Source organism: Nicotiana tomentosiformis, chromosome 7 (genome assembly GCF_000390325.3).
Source record: "Nicotiana tomentosiformis chromosome 7, ASM39032v3, whole genome shotgun sequence".
NCBI classification, from domain to species: Eukaryota; Viridiplantae; Streptophyta; class Magnoliopsida; order Solanales; family Solanaceae; genus Nicotiana; species Nicotiana tomentosiformis.
Genome location: NC_090818.1, coordinates 122864784 through 122890143, shown reverse-complemented (window position 1 = coordinate 122890143; position 25360 = coordinate 122864784). Strand labels below are relative to the sequence as shown.

The 25360-nt window shown below is 34.8% G+C and overlaps 2 protein-coding genes across 3 annotated transcripts; one reads left to right on the top strand and one right to left on the bottom strand.

Moving 5' to 3' along the window:
• Positions 1–5206: 5206 nt before the first annotated feature.
• On the top strand, positions 5207–7479 carry LOC104086841 (GDSL esterase/lipase At5g03820-like). The gene is made up of 6 exons (XM_070181098.1): positions 5207–5507; positions 5584–5714; positions 5798–6031; positions 6589–6852; positions 7030–7102; positions 7175–7479. The coding sequence occupies exons 1-6, from the start codon at positions 5270–5272 to the stop codon at positions 7366–7368; spliced, it is 1134 nt and encodes a 377-aa protein (XP_070037199.1). The 5' UTR covers positions 5207–5269; the 3' UTR covers positions 7369–7479.
• LOC104114727 (E3 ubiquitin-protein ligase UPL7) lies at positions 6474–23360 on the bottom strand. 2 transcript variants are annotated; one of them, XM_070179728.1, is made up of 15 exons: positions 23052–23360; positions 22842–22964; positions 21518–21758; positions 20077–20651; positions 16218–17186; positions 15780–16114; positions 12999–13277; positions 12649–12901; positions 10973–11143; positions 10800–10892; positions 10174–10281; positions 9747–9863; positions 8134–8223; positions 7883–7977; positions 6474–6904 (listed from the first exon to the last, which is right to left on the bottom strand). In XM_070179728.1, exons 1-14 carry the CDS (start codon positions 23073–23075, stop codon positions 7894–7896), a joined length of 3462 nt encoding a protein of 1153 aa, XP_070035829.1. In that variant the 5' UTR covers positions 23076–23360; the 3' UTR covers positions 6474–6904; positions 7883–7893. The 2 variants fall into 2 exon arrangements, with proteins under 2 accessions (XP_070035829.1, XP_070035830.1); XM_070179729.1 differs by having other exon boundaries at positions 6474–6832.
• Positions 23361–25360: the final 2000 nt, after the last annotated feature.

The following is a 25360-nucleotide window of genomic DNA, read 5'->3' as shown; positions in this document are numbered from 1 at the left end:
GTCTATAGAAAGACTAACATTCCAACATTCATAGGTACTGCTTGTTCATAGTTGGTGTAACTTTGAAATTTTAAACATGGTAGGAACTGATTTAAAGATTCTTCCATAACACTTTTGCTTGTTCATAATAAAGAAAACCTTTTATTATATACAGACAACATAAGCTTCGAATTGTTCTTCTCCTAGTAAGATTGGAATGGTTCTAGAATTTCAACATAAGTAAAAGTTCTTGTCCTTGTGAGATTGGACTCACTTAAGAATTTCAATACAAGTAGAAAAGAATATCGCAAATAGCTAAGAAGTTCGAACTTAAGGGGCATTATTATCTGAAATCTGACAATTTTATCTAATTATGTCCTAAAACTAATAGGATTATAAGACTAATATCTAGAATTCCGGTTATGTTTTTTTATTATGAGTTATTATGCTTAATATTATAAGGTTATTTTTGTAAACCGACATTGTATTCATACTTTTATAATAATATAGATAATACAATTTTCATCACAATAGTTATTTGTTGAGATTTTTTTAAAATAATTAATTGTATATTTATGTACTTTGAAATTTATATAATGTTGAATTCTTATTGAATAGAGGAAGTACCCAACTAACTTCGATCATATAGGGAGAAGTATAATCCTGTATGACGATACTTCTCATACTTCCTAATATATAATGATTTTTAAAACAAAAAAAATTCCACAAATTAATTGTCTTAATTTTTACTTCAGATATTCTCAAATCATATTTTAGAGAGGGGATACTTAATACACAATTTGAATAAATTTCAATATTCTATAATAAAAAGGGGGACTTGAAACTATATTTTATTCTTAAATATTCTTTTCCTAATTTTATAAAGTATTCCAATTGAAATTGCAATTTAATGAGAACTTTGTATAAAATTATATCAATTGATAATAATATAAGAACACATGAATGTAAATCTACATAAATTATCACTAATTTTTTTTAATAAAATCTTCTTTACCTGAAATAGTTAATAAATAAAATAAATTAAATAATATTTCTTAAGGAGATAATAGAATTGTCATATATAAATATATGTTACCATAGTATTTTTAATCAGGTGAACATTTGAATTATAAATTTACCAAAAAGATAATTTTTCTAGTTAAAAGTACTTATTAAAAAAATAATAATAACAATCAAGTAATGCATTTAATGAAGATAGTGAATGTTGAATGGAAAGTGGGGTCCACCTGAAATTTAATAGCTTATGGCCACGTTAGTTTTAATTTTTTTCGTTATTAAGAACCCACAACCAAACTTTTGAGCTTAGTATACAAGCAAACAATGCAATAATATATTTGAAATGACCACTATGCCCTAGGTCGGCCTACTCTTCTCTCTTCAAATTCATTTCACATGAGTGAAATAATGGACATCATTGACAAGAATCAAGATAGTAATACATACTATTTGATTAGATAGTTTGGTATGAGGTATAAGAAGGTATAGTATTGGTATAAAAATTTAATACCACCTTAATGCTTTGTTTGGTTAACAAACCTAGTATAAGTTATCTTGAAATTAAAATTAGTACCGAGATAACTTATACCTTGTAGAGGGTGGGGTAATTAGTACCGGGATAACTTATACCTTCTTCTTACAAATTATGCAATTGTCATTTTTAATACAACATACCAAACAGTTGATAAAAAACAATACCAGAATAACTAATTCCATCATAACCAATCCCAACACAAGCCGTATTCAAACCAAACGATTAATAGTGTAACAAGCCAACAAGAATAAGTTTGCACGTCCTAATGTTAAAATCAAAACAAAATGTGCGCATTATTTCATGCTAATTGACTCCTTTACTAACCATATACAAAGAAGCAAATATGTTTATATATGCGTATGTACATATATATTAAATAATTTAGTTTTATCAACTTTTTAGTTTTTATTTTTAAAATTCGAAACAAAATCAAAGTCTGAATCAAAGAACAAAAGAGATTCAATTTAATTTAGTTTTTCGTATTAATCTGAATAATGCACACCCCTAGTTTCAGCAATTATAGGAGTCCGGTATGGCAAAATAGTTGAGGAAGAGCATAAGGGGTGTCCTGCTGAGATTTGGTGTTCCGAGGATTCGAGGCAAATTGGTGGACTAAAGTCAAACCAGACCCCTAACTATATATAATAAAATTTTATATACGAGTATATTTTTATTTGAAGTGGGAGTCTAAGAGAAATACAAATAAAACGAAAAAGAATGAAAATTTAAATTATTCAATGACCTTGTTGTTTGATAGAATAGACAAATTGAGTGTAAGGGAGGGAAAAGATTGGAGCTGATTTTAAAAGAAAAACTGAACGTTGCAGCACTTCGCCATTGCAACACCCCAGAAAGTTACGTTTAGATATTACTTAGATATTATTTGAGCATCTTTCATATGTATCAAGTAAGTGTCAAAGTTACATTATCCTTCCTCAAATTGTATTTTCTTTGTGAAGGTCTAGTCCCCTTCCATTTTGTTTTGCTTATCTTTCGCTTTAATAAATATTACTAGCACAGTTACAAATATTTGCAGATAATTTTACATTAGTGATAAAATAATGTCGGTTTCAATAGATAATGCTACTAATAACACAAATGCTATAAATTTGCTTACTACTACGCTAAATCCTGCATTTAGTAATATTTTTCATGTTAGATGTATTTGTCATATTTATCATTTAATTGTGGGTGATGGTATGAGAATTTTAAATATTGAAATTGAAAAGGTTAAAATGGCTCTTAACTGGCTTTTTATTCAAACCGTAGAAGTAGACTTAGAGAATATTTTAAAAGATGCGATGAATTTGGCCTAAGAGAAAGAAAGGTTCCTAAACCTTGTCCAACTAGATGGAATTACATGTATGAAAGTTTGGTTGTTGCATATAAATATAGAAACCCTATAAACTCAATGTTTAATGCACATGTAAGTGATGATGAGCACCTTACGAAATTGGATTGGGCTAATGTTAACATGCTTATTGATTTTATAGAAAAGTTTTATATTGCTACAAATGAATTTTCTGGGCAATATTATCCTACTATTTCTAATTGTTTAGTTTATATTGCAGAACTTGCAAATTTGTTTACTCATTTTTCAGAGGGTGGAAAAATTTATAAACTTGCTATTGATTCTATGAGAAAAAAGTTTTAAAAATATTTTTTCCTTATTCCCCTTATTTATGGTGTTGCTGCTTTGTTAAATCCTTGTATGAAATTAGGAGGTCCTCAATTTTGGTATGAAACTGTTTATAATGGTTTAGCACTTGAAGATGCTGAGTTGGCTGGACTTCCGGAAGCAATAGCCTCAATTAGAATAAATGCTCAAACAATTTATAATGCTTATCAAGTTGCATTAAATCAGGCTAGACCAAATGTTTCAACTCATCTGATTCTCAATCATCTAAAAGAACTGCGGGAGTAAGAACACTTAGTGCTTGGGCGGGATTTAGGGGTTTTTAAGGTTCTAGTAGTAATGATTTTTCACAACTAAATGAACTTGAAGTTTATTTGTCACAGCAAATTGAGGAAGTGAATCCCGACAGCTACTTTAATCTTTTGCAATGGTGGAAGGACAAAGAAAAACACTTTCCGGTTCTTTCAAGGATGGCCCGAGGCATTTTAACTATTCAAGCTTCAACAGTGGCATCGGAGAGCGTTTTCAGTCAAGCAAGATTTCAACGTGGTGATTATAGAGCGTCTGTGAGGGAGAGCTTGGAAAAATCAGTACTTTTCAGAGATTGGATCCATTTCGAAAAAGAAGAAATTTTGGACTTGCTGAATCACAACCAGAGGAAGACGAAACTTACGAAGAACTGCTAGCTAAACTGCTTCGCCCGATAATGGAAGCGGCGATGACCAAGCTACTTTTCCGCCACCACCAACAAAAATTCCTCCGAATCTTGAAGGATTTATGAAGTTTGTAAGAGATACCATGTAACTTGTATGAACAAAAATTAGTATGTATTATGTAACTTGTATTTTGGCACATCTTGATTAGTTTCTTTTTCTTCTCAATGGTGGTATTAGCACCTTGTTGTGCTCATTCCATAGGGGAAGAAGACTAAGAAAGATATTGCCATATTTTTTTAATGCTATAATAAAATTACAAGGTATTGCTTTGAATATCTCTTTACAATATTTTTGTCTTTAAATTTTGAATTAAAAAGTTTAGGTCACAATTTTATAATACAATTTACAAGGTATTGCCTTACATATTTTTTTTTACATCTTTTTGTCTCTAATTTCAATTCTAATTTTTTTTTTTTTAAAAATATTTTAGCCGTTAGACCCACTTAGTCCGCGGGCCCGATCCGTTTAGCCCTGGGACCATGAGTTCGTGGGCCCGGTCCCGAGCCGGTTCCTAGAAAAAGACAGTTTAGCCCGGGACCGTTTGGCCCGTTTAGTTAAGGACCTGGCCGGGGCCTGGACCGTTTGGACCGGCTCACTTGACCCGTTTAGGGCCCGGCCCGGCCCACATGCCACCCCTAGTAGCACCAGTGGCGTATCTAGCACTACAACTACAGGTTCAATTGAACCCAAAACTTTCGAGGCATGACATAAATTTATGTGTAAAAATTTACTAAAATTATAAAAAATAATAATTATGTACCCATAACTTTGAAAATATGATGAGTTTAATGCTAAAAACCTTAAATATTGAACCTAGATAATTTAAATCTTGGATCCACCTCTGACTAGCATTTGTTGCCAATGTTGCGGTTTAGGTTCTCTGGCCTCCCCCTCTCCGCCACCTCCCCCAATCTAAAAAGGAAAAAAACATAAAGGAAATGACATCTTTCTTTGCCAATCAAAATATATATGAAGTAGCATGAAGAATCAGGTCATACATAAAGGAATGCTTTGTGGTTCACGCCAGTTTTGCTTCAATTTTCTGCAAAGTATGTTTCGCTTTTATTAAAACACACATACTCCTAAATAAACTCACAGAAATGGACAAAATTAAACAAGCTTTACTTGAACTCATACTTTTTCCCAATAATATCACTTGATTACTAGCTTTAGGAGGTGCCAAACATGCCTCCTCACCTGGAAATGAGCAACTTTCTATCCAACAATTATTTCATTTTATCCCTTTACTTGAATTTAAATGTCCTTACATTCTCATCACCTGCTCCCCCAGCTTCCTCTCACTCATCAATCAAACCTCTCTAATTTTCTTCCCCGCCCTCCTAACGATAAGAAAAAAGAAGAGATTCACTATAGGAGAAGAGAACAATGAGTTTCTTGAGGGGTCTATTAGGTGGTCTTCTTCTTGCTATGGTATTTTTTGTATCTGATGGAGACCCTTTGGTTCCAGCATTGTGCATCTTTGGTGATTCTGTAGTTGATGTTGGAAATAATAACAACTTAAGCACTCTCATCAAGGCAAACTTCCCACCTTATGGAAGAGATTTTGTAACCCACAGACCCACCGGAAGGTTCTGCAACGGAAAGCTGGCCACAGACTTCACAGGTAATGTCTAAGTCTCCTCAACAAAAAAAGTAAAAGTTCTCCATTGTTTCTCACACATGCATGCCTTAATCTACAGCTGAGTATCTTGGGTTCACTTCTTACCCACCAGCTTACCTGAGCCGAGAAGCTAGAGGGAAAAGAATTCTGACTGGCATCAACTTTGCCTCTGCTTCTTCCGGTTATTATGAGAGGACTGCTAATTTATATGTAAGTATTAAACTGTATGCATGAGAATAGAAAACTGTGGACTGTTGAGTATGACTAACTTGGAAATGTCATGATTTTTGCAGCGTGCTCTAACGTTGCCACACCAACTAAAATATTACAGGGTGTGGCAAAGGAAAGTAGTGAATCTGGTCGGGAGGACCAAGGCTAACAACATATTCTCAGGAAGTATACATCTTATAAGTGCAGGGAGCAGTGACTTTATTCAAAACTATTATATAAATCCACTACTCAACAGAGTCTACTCACCTGATCAGTTCTCCGATATCCTCATGCAGTCATACTCTACATTTGTTCAGGTCTGACTTCCTCTTCTGTGTACTAATTGTTAGCGTTTTCACTGTATCCGTAAACTATTGATTCAAATATCCGGGCAACCTGCGTGGAATTTCTAGGCATAACCCTTGCCCATAAGAGCATTGTCAAATGAAAATGCATTTCGAACCAACCTATTATAATGTCTTAACTCAAGCTCATTTGGCCACACCATTAAAATAGAATTTCCTAGTATTTTGGTACGGTGGTAAGAGCCCTGTAGAATAAATTTAAGTTCCAACTCCCATTGACAAATGGGAGCAAGCTTGCCCGTGCTTGAATAATAACAAGCACTTAGCAAATACCGAAACTTGGGATTGTTACGGGATGAACATGGATGACATACACTTCAGCTCCAGGTAGACTTACCCTGAAAAAATAAGCTGGACACTATCACAATCTGTACTGTCAAAATACTAAGCCACATCAAGAAATCAGATCAAGCTGTACTTAAATTACGAACTAAAAAATATTATACGTAAATTGTTATATTATATACAAGCCAGTCCTCATTATAATATCAGCAGCGATCTATGGACAGAACCTCTATGGTTTAGGAGCAAGGAAGATTGGGGTCACAACTCTGCCACCAACTGGTTGTTTGCCAGCTGCCATTACTTTGTTCGGTGCAGGAACCAACCACTGCGTTGCAAGACTGAACAAAGACGCAATCTCCTTCAACAATAAGCTCAACAGGACATCTCAAAATCTAAAGAGCAAGCTTCCTGGCATCAAGCTCGTAGTCTTCGACATCTATCAGCCTCTCTTTGATCTGATCACAAAACCTGTAGAGAATGGTATGTGCTGAAACTTTTTCTCCCTTCTCCTTTTCCTTTCTTTTCTCAAACTCATCCAACCTTCAAAAGTTTTGGAAAGCACAAACATGTAACACAGAATTTTATTGTTCAAAAACAAAAAAGGAACAAGAAGTCGTGTCTCGTTTACATAATAAAGGAGCTTGAAATTTGACAATTTCTTTCAGCATTGTAAAATCACAGAGGAAAATTATGAAAGTCCACCTTTTCCGCACAAGAAGGGAGCCGCAAGGGAGGGGGGTGATTAACTGTCTTTTGGAATCAAAGAGGACACTTGATCACATTTCCTCTAATAATCTTCCTCTTTTCCAGGATTTTTTGAATCAAGGAAGGCTTGTTGCGGGACTGGTATGATAGAAACATCGTTCCTTTGTAATGCCAGGTCAATTGGAACATGCTCCAATGCTACAAATTATGTCTTCTGGGATGGATTTCATCCCTCAGAAACAGCAAATGAGAAATTGGCTCAAAGTCTGTTGGAACAGGGCTTTGAGCTCATCTCTTAAAGCCTCAAAGCTGCAGAAACTGTCTACTTTATAGTTCACCCCTTCCATGATATTGTTTTATAGTTGCTTTCCAACTTGAAAGAGGATTTATGTTGGTCTTAGTTCATTCAAGCTATAGTATATCTCGTAAGAAAGCAGTTACAGCTAAGTACCACACATCTGACAACCTTCCCAACTTGGGAATATGTTTTCAGTATTTGATGCACCATCATTGCCACATAAAAGTCAGCAGAAACAACAGTTCTATTTAAGTCTTTTGAGTTATCCCATGAGGGCTGAGGCGAGCTCTATTCAACTCTATATATTCTACTTGATTGCCTACCCAGAATTTAAAAAAAAAAGGAAGACTCATATAAAGTAAGTTCACTAAGTATTCCATTTTAGTCACAAAAAAAAGGAGACAAAAAAAAAGGCAAAAAAATTTAAACTTCTGGTATGCAGCTTCTTTTTTTTTTTTTTTTTGATGGGGGTAATCTTCTACTAGCTTGTTTACAAACAAAGAGAACCACTTTACCTGATCAACAACTATGAAAGTTCGAATCCAGCATTGGAATTGATAGCATATAGAAGCTTTGCTCTCAATGTATTCTGGCGTTTGTATGTCGGAAGCTGTCAAAGGCAGAAGAAAAAGGACAGATTGCAGTATGTTTGACAGAAAGATGTCCTATTGTTGAAAGCTAATTTGATTTTCCATTTGACTATATGAGTTGGATTTGGTGCATTTGATACCTCAAAGTTAACGTAGAATAATTAAAGATATTGTACCTTGAGAGTGTTGTAGCAAGTAGAAGCTGAAGGAAGCCGATCAACATCCTGTCCGCCGAATGTCGCCAATAGTGGCAAATCACATGAAACCTATATTTACGAAATTTCATTAATATTAAGCGCTGCTAATCGAGGTATTCCATTAAAACTATCGGTATGTGCGTTTTCTCTAATTTCCCCTTCCCTTTCTTTTGATACATTTTTGTATTTCTTTTGTTTCAATGTTCATCTCCCCCCTCTTCCTAGAATGAAAAAGATCAAGGTCAAAACAGGCCTTTAGAACATAGAGAAGGGAAGGTGAAAGTTTAAGCAGGAGAGGGAAGAAGGAAGTGCAACAAACATTAGCTAGCCAGAAGTGTTAGATTTTTAACGATGCTGGTGTTGAGTGATTACTGGGAAGAGGTGAAGCATGAACAGCATGTTATTTATCAACGAAGAGTATGTATGAGGAGCCACAATTGCAAACTCACACACGAGAACAAGTACATGATAAAGATAAATGCCAGAAAGTTAATGAAAATGTTCCTCTCATTATAGTTAATAAAATATGTTAATTGATTAAGGTAGGGGTAAGGTCTGGGTTTGTTGTTGTTGTAAAATATGTTAATTGATTAAGTTGTTTTGCATAGAAAATTAAAGAGAAAAGAAAGGTTTTGCCGAATGTTGATTTAAACAGAAGTGCATGTCTGCATGACACACAATGTGCCCAGATCAAGTGAAGCATTGTTTCCGTTTTTTATTTGCTTACTTCATAAAATTAGGTTTCTTTTTAGGAAGGGGCTTCTCTGATTAGTTTTAGTTTGTTTTTATTAGAGGGGACAATGTACAAGAGTTTTCTCTGCGTCACATTCTTCATATCATTGAAGCAAACTGAGAAGCATAACAACGATAGATAGTATCCATCAGAAAAAGTACAGTCATTTACTGGCATTTCTCCATTCTCACGGTCTACTGTCTACAATTCAACCAAAATCAAGACTGCCTCCTTTCAGATTCCATAAAGCACAAGATACTGAATGTATCTCAAATCCACCACACATCTGACGATGCACTCTGAAGCTGTGATCCTTATCGGCCAGTGGCTTACAGGAGGAAGTTATCCCAGCACTAACACATTAGTTTAAACTCTATTAGGAGACTTAGGTCCTGCTCACTTCCACACAAATTTCCAGTCTCTCTGTATGAAGAAGAAAATATCTGCTAGTTGGCCCCAGATTCCTGTTTCTTTACCAGGATTTTGCAGGAATTTGTTACAAGAAGATACATAAAACAAATAAAAATCATCTTTCCTGCATTTTCCATCCAAATGAAGCACAGGAGCCAGTTAACCAATAATTTCACACCAGTTCACCTGCCAATACATACTTTCCTTGCCCTCCTATTTCCGAGTTCTGTCGCTAGTTTAAGCTCAACACCTTTGCCCCCTTGTTATACTTTCACCATCATCAGTTGACCATTTTGAATTAGAATTGTCTATAATACAATTCTCAGTTTTAAACTCATTATCTGTTTATCATCTTCATGGGTGCTGGGTGATTTGTTTTTTTTAATTCTTTTTTCTTTTTTTTTGGGGGGGGGGGGGGGGAGCGAGAGAGAGGGGTGAAGGCTCATACCTTGTGAATAGTGAAGGTTGGCTGCAGATGTTTGAATCCAAGCAAAGGAGCTCGCGAACAACTTGTCACAAACTTAAGCAGCAAACACCGTTCTCTTGGTTCAAAATTTGAAAATACCTAAACCACAAGAACAATTAGTTATCAAATGCCTAATTGTCTTTAAGAATTTATTCTCCCACTTTAACACTACCAAACACATACATATGGTTAGATAATACAAAATAATAAAAGATCTCTGCTTAGACCAAGTTCCTTAATGTTGAGAGATGTTCATTTGAGATGGCTCAAGTAGACTGATGGAAATCACATTTGTAGTTTCATAAGATAACAAGAAAGAAGAGGAGAGGGAAAATTCAACTGATCGAAATCACGTTTGTAGTTTCATAAAATAACAAGAAAAAAGAGGAGAGGGAAAATTCATGTCTACCTCCCAAAAGAGTTTAACAGTCCGACTCCCTTCTGAGTAACCTCCAGTATAGCGTGTGTTTTTCCTTAAATCATCAATGTCAATATCATGGTTTCCTCCTGAAAGCAACTGGATATACACTTTGGATTAGCTGATACAGAAGCATGCAGTCCAGTAAGGGAAAGCCTTTGTGGCACATGCGGCTTTCAACAAAGCATATGCATTCAACGTAGTTTGTTTATGCCTTTCATCCTATTGTCTGTATGTCATGTCACATAACTTCCTCAATTATTAGAGAAATGTAGAGAACCAGATAAGATAAAGAAAAAGAAAAAACAAAAATAGCAGAGGCGTGGCCGATGCATTTGGCATTTACAAGCATGACAAACCAATCCTCGTTAAATGGATGAGCCAAAAACTAGTATTGAAAGAAGGAGAGGTCAGTTGATAGTAGAATCTCATACAGCATGAGGAATATAATGAAATTCTTTGAATATTTTTTTTGATAATCGAGAAAAGTGGCGCAAGGTTCAAAACTCGGTGCTATAGTATATGTGGAAGGGGTGAACAAAAGGGCATGAAAATTGTACAAAAAGCTACTAAAACTGAAAATGAAGTTCTGCTAAGATATGCACAGAGGTGATTACCTGATTAAATTCACTTGCATTAAACAACTTTAACCAGGAAGGCGATATAAGGTCCGTCAATCCTCTATAAAATGCATTTGAGAAAGGAAGTATCTGCAATTGCGTGCTGGAAACAATAAGTCACTAATACCAGAAAATTGGGAATCTCAATGCTGGAGCACAAATATCCAGACCTGCCGATTAAGTTTAAAATCTGCCATTGCATGAACATATTGCAACATGTTCTCTTTTGTTACAGAAATATCCTTGCCACCAGGTTTAAGCTCAATGACAAGGTGTTTCCCTAATGATTCTTCAGTAACTGTAAAATCCAATGCGAGGTCCTTGATATCACCGTCATAGTGCTGCATAGAGAGAAACAAAGTATAAGTCTTATGCATAGTTCCATCAAAATTGGATATGGATATGAATATGGATGTTGGGTGTTGCTGATTAGTTGGTTATGTTAGATACTGTCCCTCATTACAAGACTATCATTAGTATACCTATAAGTAGGTGTGTCTATATTCCATATTAATCAAATCACGAATACATTTATTTTCTTGTTTTCACATATTATCAGAACCTTTACAATCTCATAAGAGACCTACATAACTTCTGCTATGACTGCAGCCCTCTTATTTCCCACAAAAATTCCAGCAACACCATGCATTTTTTCAGTGATCTTCCATCTTTTTGTTAAATTCCAATGCCTCATTCGAGGAGTGTTCTGGAAGCAACACGCCTCTTTCCGGTTACAATTCCTGCAGTCGCCTCTTTCCAATTATTTCCGATACTATTTTAGGCAACTGTTACAATTTCTGATAACCAGATTATATTTGCAACATTTCTAGCGTCATCTTTATGTAATCCTTAAAGACATGGAATCCACCAATTCAAACTATAGAGCCTACATGGCAGTTTACACTAAGTTCCTTCAGTTTCAAACACTAACAGTCGTCTCCACAAGTATTACATGCAACTTAAATCAGTAATCCTGTTTCTTGTGTTTTCGAGTCCTCCGCTCTTCAACCTTAGGTCATTAACTCAGGAGCTTCCTATCACATTTCTAGTAACAATTCATTTTTTTTATAACAACTTTTTTTCAATGCTATTTCTTCATCAATACAATGTCAAAGTAAAGAAGGTTTAAACAGTTACAAATGGGTACTTCTATTTAATTTATTTTAGGTCTGCAACACATTCATCACATGCGGGCTTAGTTCTTTTTCTTTTGCCAAACACATGTAAATATTTTCTACGAGTGATGGTGAAATTCGAATCCAAAATCTCTACGTGCTTTGATACATTTGAGTATTTAACAGGAAGGAAGAATGAGCCTTTAAAATGCTGAAAGGCACTTAAACGCAAAAGAAATTGGAAATGAATGTTGGTGTCTACTTACTTCTCAGCCCTAAGCTAAATCTCCTCAATGACCAATCACTTTCACTTTTCAGCATATACAGGAACTGAATACCTATGAATTCCATAGATGTTTTACATTTTTTTTTTTTCGTTTCACAAGCAATATTTCAGAAAAAATAAAGTAAGAGGGTGTTTAGGAAAGAAGTGGTCTCAATAGAAACAAAGATTAGTATAAACACCTTTTTGGACTATATCCGCTTAAATATAGTAGAGATTAAAGGGATTAAAGAGTTTTTTGAACATTCTGTTAAATGCAAATAAAAACATCTGTTTCTCTATCAGTGCTGGTTTTGGTGATGGAGTTTCTGCCCCTTCCACAGCTCTTCTAGAACACATCAAAGTGAGTATCACAAGGAGTAATTAGTTACTATCTTTTGCTTGTCTTTTACTAGATATCATCTGTAACTCTTACCAGAACTTCCTAGAAGTGAATAGAAGAATTTACCTTAACATACATCAGATTCCTGTATAGCTCAGGATCAAGTGTAGATAATTCATCAAGAAAGCTATAGCGGCCCAACAGCTTTTGCACAAAAACATGAGAAAAGGAATAATCTAGCAATATTCCTTCATAAAGTGCTTTGCCAACGATTCTCCCAAGAAACTCAATCATCTGAATTCCATTGTCCAAAAATCTTGCAGCTGTATTAGGAATTAGATGTCTATCTGAGGTTGAGGTCTGTGTGAACAGCCCGTACCTTACAAAATAGAGCCAATTACAAAGACCTCCAGTCATTTCAGAGAGAAAAGAATGAGATGGCTAACTGGATAACTACATAAGCACAGGCCACTCACTCAGGTGAGAAAGCTGCTTTGGCTATTTCTGTCAAAAATTCCTTGGACAACCCACCATAATCCAGGCCGGCCTCTGGAAGACCAGACTCATTCACGAAAGAGACGTGGATGCTGGACTTTAGCCTTGATCCTAAGTTATTTAGCTGCTGAAATCCATCTTCAACAATATGACCACGACGAATTACAATCTCTGCAGAACGTGCTCCAGGTCCAACAACTTCACCAGCCATTTTTCTTGATACTTTATCCATGTTGATGAATTCTCTGAACATCTCAACCCTGTCAAGAACCAAGAAATGATTTTGATCACTCCTAGACCAGAAGAACAGTTGCTTGTGCAATTCCAAGAAGCTACCTTTGATGCAAGAACTACACATTTGAATTCATTAAGTCGATATAGCTGATAAGAAATTAACTCAAGCTAGCTCATGAGATGAGGATTTCCCAAAACCAAATAAAGAGACAACAACCCATTTTCTCCACCAATGCAGGACACTTAACACTTCCCGCACGTCCAGGGCTGGACATATGGAGCATGGACAACATAATATGGGGGCCCAAGACTAAGTAACCCAACGATAGGAATTGGTCTGGCTCTATACCATGATAAGAACTAGACCTTGGGTCTAACTCAACCCCAAAAGGTAGCTTATGAGGTGAGGATTGTTCAAAACCATATAAGGAGACAACCAGTTTCTTCCACCAATGTGGGACAATTAACATCTCTTTATCTACAAATCAAAGAAAAATCAATCTTTTCACAATTACATTGGACCTATGAGACTAACCTCAGTGGTTTGAGCCAATATGCAACATCGTCATACACAGAGGACCAAAAATAAGTACAATTCCATGTTACTGTAGAAATACTCAAAATTTCCACACAACCATGTTACATATATATTTATGCCATTGAGATGTTGAAAAGATGGAGCATTTGAAGTTTTCAGTCCATAAAGTTCCTTATTGGCAACACAAAAAGGAGATTAATATATTTATATCTTAGACGAAGGGTTAGACCACAAAAATCCAACCAGAAAGACTGACGAGAACTACCTTGATTAATGATAGGAATTTTATACTCCAATGTGCAAAAGGCTGTAGCAGTCAGCAGTGGAAGAAACTAATGTCACAAATCAAATTTGGTGGTCTTAGTGTTATTAGCTTCTTCACCCCGGCATCAAGAAACTACCTAAGGCACATGATGATCGTTATAAAAATTCCATCATGGTCCAAAGAAATATATTTATATCCCCCAAAGGCCTTATAAAGTTCCCTTCCACATATGGGAACACAATAGGAAGAGAGACCCATATAGGTGATACCAAGAAATTGTGATTAAAGCTTATTTGCTTTTGTTGTTACACTTATATGAGGTCATTATTTTGTCAGGAGTTTTTCTTCTCAAGTTAGAGATAAGTATGTGTGTACAGGATAACTGTGAGATCTAACAGAATATTAAGATGGATGTACAACAACTACAACAACAACAAACCCAGTGTATTCCCACAAGTGGGGTCGGGGAGGGTAGTGTGCACGCAGACCTTACCCTTACCTTTAAAAAGGCAGAGAGGCTTTTTCCGGTAGACCCCCGGCTCACGAAAGATAAAGGAAAGGGGCAATGACAAGCAAACTAATTAGAAAGCCAAGCGAAAACACAAAACTAACACTAGGTAGTGCAATTAGAAAACTGAAGCGAAGGCAACAATTTAAGATGGATGTACAATCGTACAATATTAAACAAGATTAGAAATGATTACAGAGAACAGAAGGTGCAAGTAGCACTTAAGAATATTAAGATGGATGTATAACCAAACAATAATATACAAGATTAGAAATTATGACATAGAACATAAGGTACAAGTAGCACATATAGAGGAAAGAGTGAGAAAGGTCGCTTGAGATAGTTTGATCATGTTATATGTAGACCTCAATGCACCAGGTCGTAGTTGTAAACAACATATTCAAGGTGTTACAAAAAAAAAAAAAGGAGTCAGACCTAAAAATCAAATAGAAGGATGTCATCTCAAAAGACCTGCAATACTTAATGAAATCCATGTGAACTTATCCAAGAACGAAATACAATGAAAGCAAAGTATCCTTATAGGTAATACTCTAGTTGGAATTATGCTTAGTCATTATTGGCAGATTCACATTATCTGTATTTGAAGGGGGTCTTGCATGACAGTGTCAAGATATGTGCGAGATTTACAGGATCCTACTTTTAGAGAATCCCTAATTTCTCCTAAAGGACGAATTATCTAGTAAAGGAATAAAATGGCCATAAAGGATGGGAATGGATGTAGAGGATTCATAGAACCAACATCAACTGGTTTGAGAGTCAGTTGTAGTTGGTATTTGTTGTAATGAAATAAACCTGAATAAAGAGGATTCACATATTTGACCCCATCTAAGTTAAAATTGAGGCATAGTTGATGATATGTGATAAATCCACAAGTACAGCAAGCTAAGGAATGATCTTCCATGGAGTCTGTAGCAAGTATGACAATTTGGTCAATTACTATATATCTTAAGGTGGAAGAGGAAGAGTACAACAAAAATATGAACAAATAGATATGAATTTTAACTAATTCTCCAGAACTAACAAAGCTGAAAGGTACAGCTGAGTTGCAGAGAAAAACCTCTACCCTCTGCCAATGTCAAGCATGGAAAAGAAGCATTTGGGTACACTCTAGGAGTTAAAAGTGCCATAATAAACTTAAAAGGAAAATCAATGACGAATTGTTACAGCTAATGATGAGCTTTTCAGGCCAAAACTACCTTTCTTCAAATGGAAAGATGTGTGGGATAACAGTAATGATGGAGCCCATGCTAAAAGAGGTTGAGGCATCATCAACATTTGAAGTAGCTGATAAAACTTCATGAGTCCTAGCAGCTACAGCAATGGGCGGCCGATTATTTCTACCCGGAGAAAGCCACAAAGTAGGAGGGCAAAATTGGTGCCTGCAATCCCTTTCATATAATAAATGAAGGCATTTGATAGCAGAATCTGTCAGAAGTCTACTTTTTGGACCAATACCGTGGGACATTGTATTGTAAACCAATGTGTTCAGCACCGACACAATTTTCCGCTGCTGCTCCAGTGTAAAAGGAACCTACATTCATGCAACTCTCACTTTCAGGAGTTATTAATATCATGCCGAAGACATTGGAATATCAAATATTGCATGAAATATTAAAGTAATAAAGAAATCTGACCTGTTTCTCATAAAACTCTAGGTCATCAAGAACTAACAACATGTGTGAATAGCTAGCGCAAAACAGATGTAGCAGACAAGACATATCTTTTGATATGCCATCAGGACCCTGCCTTAGCAGTTCAATGTCCCATATATCAGAGAGATCGTCAATGTGCACTGTATTAGATTTCCCATCAAGCGGATCCACATTTTTGAACTCAGTTTGTGATTTCCCGGTTATCTTTTGAAATACACTAGCCCATTTGCTGCCTACATCTTTAGAAGAATGTTTTTGCTTTCCCTGGGAAACTTCAAGAATCTTGTTTTCAGAAATTGTACTTTGATCCAAATATTTTCCCTTACCAACAAGATTCTTTCCTGGAAAAAATGATTCTTCGAGAGTTCCCCACAGGTTAGAAAGAAAACCAGGAGTAAAAGATAGCATGTTGAGAACTGGCATTGCCCCTAGCACTGGATTCATTACAGAAAATATTCTGAGCATGCATGAGTAGTAGTAAGAAACATCAAGCAATTCACAGCTCCCAGAAGATTCTGCTCCACATGATGGTAGACTTTCAGCTCTCTGAACGAGACCATCTTTTTCTAACACTAAAAGTTCCATCAGATGTCTCTGCAGACAAACGGGCTTAAAAAGGTCCATGTATGATGTCTTCAAGGATTCAAAAGTTGTCTCGGCTTCAACAAAATTTCCGTCACCTTGAACTTCTTGGTCCTCCTTTCTCACCCATCCAGCCCTTTCAATCTGAGCCAATAATTTCTCCGCCAGAGTAATCACAACATGGACATAGGATTGACTGTCTAAACCAGACACTAACTTTCCAGAATCTGAGATATTGCTTTCGCTGGCTGTAGAAAGGTATATAAAATTTGCAAGAGCCCAACCAACTGGTGGCATCACCCTGTTATGAGAAGAACTCATCATCTGATCAACATCTGACATATCCTTTAGAATTTGCTCTTTTGACATCTGCCATCACCTGTCACAGTATGATCAGTCCCTTCACATTCTAATATCCTTGATCGCATTAGAAATAATGCAAAATATAGATGGTACTCCAACTCTGGAAAGGTATCAATACAGTAATCTGCACAAACTAATTGTTGATATAGAGATGATCACAAAGATGAAACCGGTAAGTGTTAATGCAAGCCGCCTCAGCAATTTAAGGGAACTTATAGTCAAATGTCCAGCTTTTTATATAAGACAATATTTTGTAAACAAACTACAGCATCAAGGATTACTAAGAGTGTTACAAAATCATCTGCGATTCACTCCTTCAAGTATGTAAGGGGTCAATAACTTTTTTTATCTGAAAAAGGTAAGATAAGTCTAAGGGGCCAATAACTTTCAGCATATTACCAAAATCATTTACAACATTTCTACTACACCACAGAAAACATGATCCGCGAGCATCTAAGTACTACAAAATACAAAGATAAGGTTTATCAAAAAATCTATGGTTCCTTTCCATCCAAATTGTCCAAATGTACAGTAAGGGATAACTCTCCATATATTGCTTCTGGCTATTATTTATCCTTTGTCTCTAGAGATGGTTTACTGCAGCTTATAGATTGTCAAACTTCGCCCATAATCCCCCAAAATAAGTTTACAAACATGCATGATGTCCATCATATATATTTACCATGCAAGAATGTGTTTACAAATTTAGTACATTTTATGCAGTAGTAACATCTGTTGAATAAGTGGAATCCTTATTGGGTGGATAAAATTGAACAAAGCACGCTTAGCACGTGATAACCTACAGAAGAGGGGTTCCATGTACGCAGCAGATGATAGCATAAATAGCATCTGCTGCATAACTGGAACCCCTGTTTAGTAGGTTATTACGTGTTAAGTGTGCCTCATGTGCTACACATCCAAAAGAATCCTAAGTGCTCTGAGCATCCAAATCATCTTCCATGTCCACTGAGATAGCTCTCCAAAAATTTTCTTTAGCAGCTAGTCATAGCATGACTTTACTGAAAAATCCTCACCACTCTTGATAAACCATTGAAGAGAGTCAGGCTAATGGTCCACTGGCACCATTCCGTCAAATTTAACGAGCAGAAACCTAATACTATCCATTTTTTTCTTCTTGAAGATTTCTTCTAATGAAATATTCAATTCCATTTCCTTTTTCAATCCTCTGTAATAGTAAAATCTTTGTCACAGACAAGATGTATAGGTTTACGAATTGGACTCTCGTTTTCTAGACATCCACCCTGCCACAGCCTTATTCTTCTGCCATTTTCCACCTATAATCTCATCATCTCATCAAATTCCTACCACACATTCCTGATTTGCTTGAAGATTGAAATTCTATAGCAAGCTATGACTACTTACTGCACCATTGTACATTCATTCCATATCTACCTTCAATCGCATGCTTCCATAGATTCCCCTTGTCAATAGAACCAAATCAGTTGAGACTTAAAATATCAATTTGACAAGCATATAGTAATGGTTTTTTCTTTTTTTGGTGGCATGGGGGGGGGGGGGGGGTGATATTGTACAAATATCATGCAACCACTATCTATATTTGTTATGCATCATACCATGAGCATGAAGTGCCAAGCTTTTAGAAATCATCCAATGGTCCAACTGATCAACTCTTCTTGTAGAACATGGTGAAAAGAAAGTACCAATGAATCACTCACCACTAGCAACAAAGAAAATAATAAAGCTAATAATGTGAATAATACATAAAACTTCTCTAAATTTGGCTCCATTTGCAACTTACACACCTAAACTATGCAGTGTTTACTTTACCCACTGAACATCCATTTTACCTATCTATTACCACCCTGAAGTGTCAAGTGGCATAGAGTAGGTCCAACTCTTGTGTGGTGCGTGAGAGCAAAGAAAAATAATATAAAGAAGCTACACTGGCTTTTTCTTCCTACAACTAATTGTCACATGGTTATATACAACTGTGTAAACTTTTCTTGCTTTTTCATCTTTATTTCTCACATTTATTTGTTCTTTTGTTTAGAGAGTTGGATCTGACCCAAATGAAATAGAATTGCAGCCACGCTTTTCACAGATCTGATGGGAAAAAATGGATTCCAAAAAATGCTTGAGTTACGCAAAATGTTTATCTAATTTAAAGTAAAATGTTTACAACTGTAGCAACACCCAAAAAATGAAATTCTGACCAAGCTTGTTGCAGATCTGCCCTGACAAAATGAATCCCAAAAAAATGCACGAGTTTAACAGAAAATAGAATTATTTAATTTGGAAGAAATGCCACGCGTTTAAAATGTAGAATTGTAGCTACGCTAAAAGAAAAGATAAGATTTCAGCCTAACTATATATAGATCTTGCCAAAAAAAAATGGTCCTAAAAATGCAAGTTTAATAAGAAAATATTATTTAATAGTATTAAAAAGATGTCATGTGTTTAAGAAATCCACGTGGTTAGTGTGTGATTATCACTTCCACTAGATCTTGTTCTAGGGTGCTACACAGATACGGAAAAAGAAGAAGTTCAAGGAAGTAATACAAACACCTCATAGTTTAGGTGTATAAGTTGCAAATGCAACCAAGTATTACCCCAAAAATTTCAAAAAGAAAAACAGTTAAAATCCAAAAGAAATTATACGGCCAAAGAAAGACAAATTAAACCTCAGCCTTAGCATAGTTTATTCAGGAGAAAAGTATTTCTATATGTTTAAAATGAAGTGGAACAAATTGACTCATTCTTGTGATTGTCTGGTAGATTTTTCTAGCCCACAGCTGACAATAATACCGTCCTATAGTCGCATGTTGCCTTAAAATTATGTAACTACAAGCATATACACTTATAATTTTTTGCAACAGTAAACAGTAAATTATTTCCTTTACTATGCCAAACTTACCAATAGAATCCTCAAGCAAGGTGTTAACACAGACTTGTGTTTCAAAGGCGGAATCAACACCATTGGTAACCGTTGAGCAATCCAAGGTATTGTAAGTAGATAAACACAGTATTGCTCAGCAGCACTCTGCATTTCTAATAAGACATTTTTATCCACAACTAAGTTCGCAACATGAAATGGCCGTAGTGCTAAAGTAATTGCACTTGCAGTTATCAATAACCGTTCATCTGTCGCCTGAAAGGAACAAGGAGCTTCAAGTTTACAAATGTACCTCCTTACAGAATTGTATAGTCCACTTCTAATACTTCCCATGAACTGAACTAAATCCCTAACTGCCACTAATGCACCCTGTATATTGTTATCGCTGATGCACCTCCAACCTTTCACATCGGTCAGAATTACTGCCAAACGCATTGCTAACGATGTAAATAAAACATCGTTATTCTTGTGACAGGACATATCATATTCTGTTAAAATAAACAAGCACATGGTAATCAACTTCTTTGCCTGATAATTCCAAACTTTTCTCTCTTCCACGGTTCCAAAAGCCATTGAGCAAAAGTTTCCATGAGGATCTATAAAAGAAAGAAATAGACAGAGAAAGTCAACACATGCTGTAACCTAATCAACTTAACTAACAAATAGCACAAGATAAACGCAGATCATGCAAGGGGCAGGATTTTTTTTTATTTATTTTTTTGATTGGGCAAGGAGCAAGGATTTATAGCTGATATTTGTGCTTATGGTTCCAAATTTGGGAACTAATACCGAAAGAAAGTAAGTTGTGCGTCATGGAGTTAGCAAATTAGAAATAACTTAGGCGAGAAGTAGAATCAGGTTAAAAAAGCTTTACTTACTTCCGAATGCTAAAGCATTCTTCTCTTTTTTCATTGCTTCCATGGGTGATAATGAAGCGAAGGATAGAAGAAATTATGACAGAACAAAACAATTATCCTATCTGACCCACAACTGTGCCAGCACATGGGTTTATTTGAATATCCCGCCACAAGCATCTCAGAAGAGTGATTTACAAGGCCCTAATTACTACTCAAGCACTCAGTCTAGAAGTATAGTCCATCATTTCACATGAAATACTGTAAAATGCATGATGAAAAAATATTAATGCAGCAAAAGAATCATAGCCTAAATGAAGCCAAAGTTAAAATATTATAAGCAATTCTCTTTACCTGGCACAACTTTCCCCAAAATTAAAAAGGACTAGATTAATGGACTTGCCTTGTGCAGCATAGAAATTCAGACAGCTTTCTGACAGTGAAGAATTATTCTATAACCATGTTTTGTATGAAATCATAATAGTAGAATGAGACAAGGAATACTTTTCATGCCAAGACTTGCAAAACACAATAGTTATAGTAAGACAATCAGGACTATAAAATTGCATAGAAACTTAAAAGCTAGAAAAAATATAAGAGTAGCATACCGGTTGAGTTTATGCTCTCCAAGATAACTCTAAAGCAACTCCTAATGCAATCTTTTTCTCTGGCTTGAATTCTTCTATACCGTGCCAACAAGAATGTAGTAAAGAAAATAAAAGGCCTCAGGACTTGGCTGGATATATATGATTTCTTTAGAGGAGCAAGATGACTATTTATCATTGATTCCCACTGCTGCTGAAGCTCTAGGGCTACAGATTTTTTAACTTTATAACGCTGCCAAGCTCTCTGCACATATTTTAAGCAGTCGCATTCATAGTTGTCAATCATACTTGAAGATGAGATCATAAAATGTCTTCTTTCAATATATAACATTGTTTTCTTATAAGGCTTTCAACACGTTACTGGTTTGTAACGGAAACTTCAAAAAAGGAATATAATGAAAGAAAGCACAACACTAGTTCTGCCGTATTACACAAAAGTGAACCCAACAAATAAAAGTTTGCAATGTGTATGCATATAAATGAATGATAAACCTTCAAACCACAGATCAACAAAAAAAAATTACTATCATGTTTGCAATTAGAAAGAGATTACGAATTCCGACTATTCTAGTTGTTATTTCTAGTCCACCTTGACAGCATATTATTCAAGCTTTAATTTTACTTTTCAAGTTCATCCAAATAGCTAAATACATGTAAACCAAAAAGATAGCCAACAAATACAATTGAATAGCCTCTCCTGATCTTTCTCCCAATTATTGACTTGGTTCACCTAATTTCAGCCCCCAACTATCTGTATTTGACTGTTACTAGTACTGAGGTACATTCTAACCATTTTGTGAAACATATGGACCTCACTGAGAGGAACCTTTTCTTTACTTTTATAGGTAACTTACAAAAAGGATTTTAAAAAAGCACAATTAAAAATCAGAGCATAATAACTTCTTTGCTAGTTATTAATTCACAGTGTGACAATCTGAATTAGTTCATACTTACTTACACATGCACGGCTTAACGTATGAGACAAGCATAAGACTATTGGCTGGATCATCCAGGTAATACAATCAATTCAAAGAGAGTAAAGCTCCAACACACTCTGAATTAAAAACAAATACAGTAATTTAACTATTGTGACAAGGAAAAACCACTAGCACACAATTATATGATTATCTCCTAGTTTTTAAATGTAGAAGTTAGCACGAACATTTATAGCAAAATGACACATTCAGTATACAGTATAGTAAACAAAAATCAAACTACACAATCAAGCACTTTATATCGATCCTAACTCATGTACGCAGACAAAAGAAAATCTTCTTATTTTCAAAATAAACCATATAATTAAACTAATAAACCCCGAATTACTGACCTGAATTAAGCGAGCGGCAGCAGTGGCTCGGCGAGTAAAATTCCTCAACGCTCTCTCTTGCGAAACTTTTTCCAAAAGCACATCCCTCGAAATCTCCTTCGCACTTGCGCCTCGCAATGATACCTGATCGAAACAGAAAAAAAAAAATCAACCAAATTCTCAAATTAGCATCCAAAATCATGCAAAGAAAATGATTAATTATATGCAAACCTGGTGTTTTCGAGGTTCGCTCATGGCGGATAATTAAGGTTAATACGAGCGATGTGATTAGAGAGGAAAATGACTGAGAGAAAGCGTGAGATAGCTGGGGATATGATTATGGGTTAACGGGTTTAATTATTGACCCGATTCCTTAACAGAAAAACACCATCATTGCAGAATGCGTATGACGATAACTAATTAACCAATTAGATTCTTACGGAAGCGAAGCTTGCGTTTCACATCTGGTCAAATCAACAGAAGGGAAAAAAGAAAAAGAGAAAAATAAGCTTTTCTTCTCTCTCTCTCTCTCTCTCTCTCTCTCTTTTTTTTTTGGGTCAATAAAAAGCTTTTCAATAATGTTACCGACAAAGTATCTTTTCTCCCTTTTTTTTAACTTTCTTGCTTAGTAACAAAAATTTTGAATTAGCAAAAAGAAAAAAAAATTGAAAATTCGAAACTAAATGAGTAGTACTTTTAGCACTAAATATTACCCAAAATACAAATAAATTTTTCTCTTATTTTAGAGAATTCTCCTAAAACAGCATATTTAATGTTAATAAATTTATGAACATTTCAGTAATTTTAATTAAAAAAATATTTATTACCATTTTTTTACCAAGTATGTCACTATTTATTTTTACCGTTAGTACTTTTACCAAAATAAAGAACTACGATTTTAAGCATTAAAAAGTACTTAATGCTTAAAATCTACTTTTATTCAATTAATCCAAATGAGCTTTAAGCCTACGTGCACATTACACACAAGACTCTTAAACTAGGGATTTTTTCATAACTACTTATGGGTTCATAAAATATTTCATAATCTACAACTAATAATAGAATAACATATTATACAACGAAATATATAAAAGTATACTCTAGAAAATACGATAGATTCCCTGTTAAAGGAATCCCATTTTGTATCCCACAATTAATCCCTAAAAGTTCACCATTTTATTAACTATTGATTACCACTATAATAACTTATAACTAGGGGTGTCAATGGATATTCGAAAGCCGACCGAACCATATTGCACCGAATCGATTTTTAGGTTTCTTTTAAATAAATTGTAGGTTTTTATATAAATTTATAACTGCATCGAGGTAGGCTTTTTATTTTATAAAAATAAACCGAAAAAATACCGAACCGTACCGAAAATTTTTTACATATGAAAAATATATTTATATAGTAAGTTTAGAATAATAATGCATTAAATTTTCTTTTTTGGGCCTTGGAATTATGAAAACTGTTACAAGCCAACAAGTAATTAAACTCAAAATATTAATTCCTAAAACCTATTATGCTACTTCTAATTAAACTAAGTTATTTCAAGTATCTTCATTAGCAAGACACAGAGTATTCTAGCGATTATGAGTAGCAAACTATAATGTATTGAATATGTTTCCTTTCATTTAATTTAGATTTATATTTTTGAATATTTAATCTTCTATAGACTTTATTCTTGAGTCCCAACTTGGTTAATATCTTTCTACTCATGTGATTTATATTTTCTTTGCCTTTGTTTGGTCTCTTTTACGTTGTTGTAGAATAATTGATGGATCTATATTCTAGCCATCTTTCATTTTTTTTAATTCATCAGCCTTTAAACAATAAAAATATCTAGAGAGTTTTGCTAAGTCCTATAAAAGAACATATGTTATTGCATTCTACTTCTACTAGTAATTTTACATAATATTTAAAAAAATACCAAAAATTAACCGAACCGTACCGATACCGAAGAGAAACCGACATGATTGGAACGGTTTCGAAAAGTCTAATTTTAGTTATACATAATAGAATAACTGAAAAATTGGTATGGTACAAATTTTATAAAACAATCAGTCGAACCGAACCATTAACACCCCTACTTATAACACAAAATTATAACACTTCACATTACAATCGATACAAAAAATATATCAAACAAGATCTCATCTCTCTCTATCTGTGCGAAAATTGGTCAATCGAATTAAGAGGACCCAAAAATTTTAGCATACTTTGAAGGAATCCTTATCCAAAGAAAAATCCGAAGAAAATATATAAGAATATATTATAGGGATTTTTTCATAATTACTTATAGATTTATAAAATATTTCATAATCTACAACTAATAACAGAATAACATATTTACAACAAAATATATAAAAGTATACTCTAAAAATACGATATATTCCGTATTAAAAGGGGAATCCCATTTTGTATCCCATAATTAATCCCTAAAAATTCTCCATTTTATTAACTATTGATTACCACTATAATAACTTACAACAGAAAATTTTAACATTTCACGTTACAATCGATACAAGAAATATATCAA

Excerpts from the sequence above, each read along its gene's own strand:
- LOC104086841 (XM_070181098.1), top strand. The coding sequence starts at position 5,270 with ATGAGTTTCTTGAGGGGTCTATTAGGTGGTCTTCTTCTTGCTATGGTA. Across the intron at positions 6,032-6,588 it reads CATACTCTACATTTGTTCAG|AACCTCTATGGTTTAGGAGC; the intron begins GTCTGACTTCCT and ends ATCTATGGACAG. Across the intron at positions 7,103-7,174 it reads GGGAGCCGCAAGGGAGGGGG|GATTTTTTGAATCAAGGAAG; the intron begins GTGATTAACTGT and ends CCTCTTTTCCAG.
- LOC104114727 (XM_070179728.1), bottom strand. The coding sequence starts at position 23,075 with ATGAGCGAACCTCGAAAACACCAG. Across the intron at positions 17,187-20,076 it reads CTTGCTTGAGGATTCTATTG|ATGTCAAAAGAGCAAATTCT; the intron begins GTAAGTTTGGCA and ends AGGTGATGGCAG. Across the intron at positions 9,864-10,173 it reads CTGTTAAACTCTTTTGGGAG|GTATTTTCAAATTTTGAACC; the intron begins GTAGACATGAAT and ends CTTGTGGTTTAG.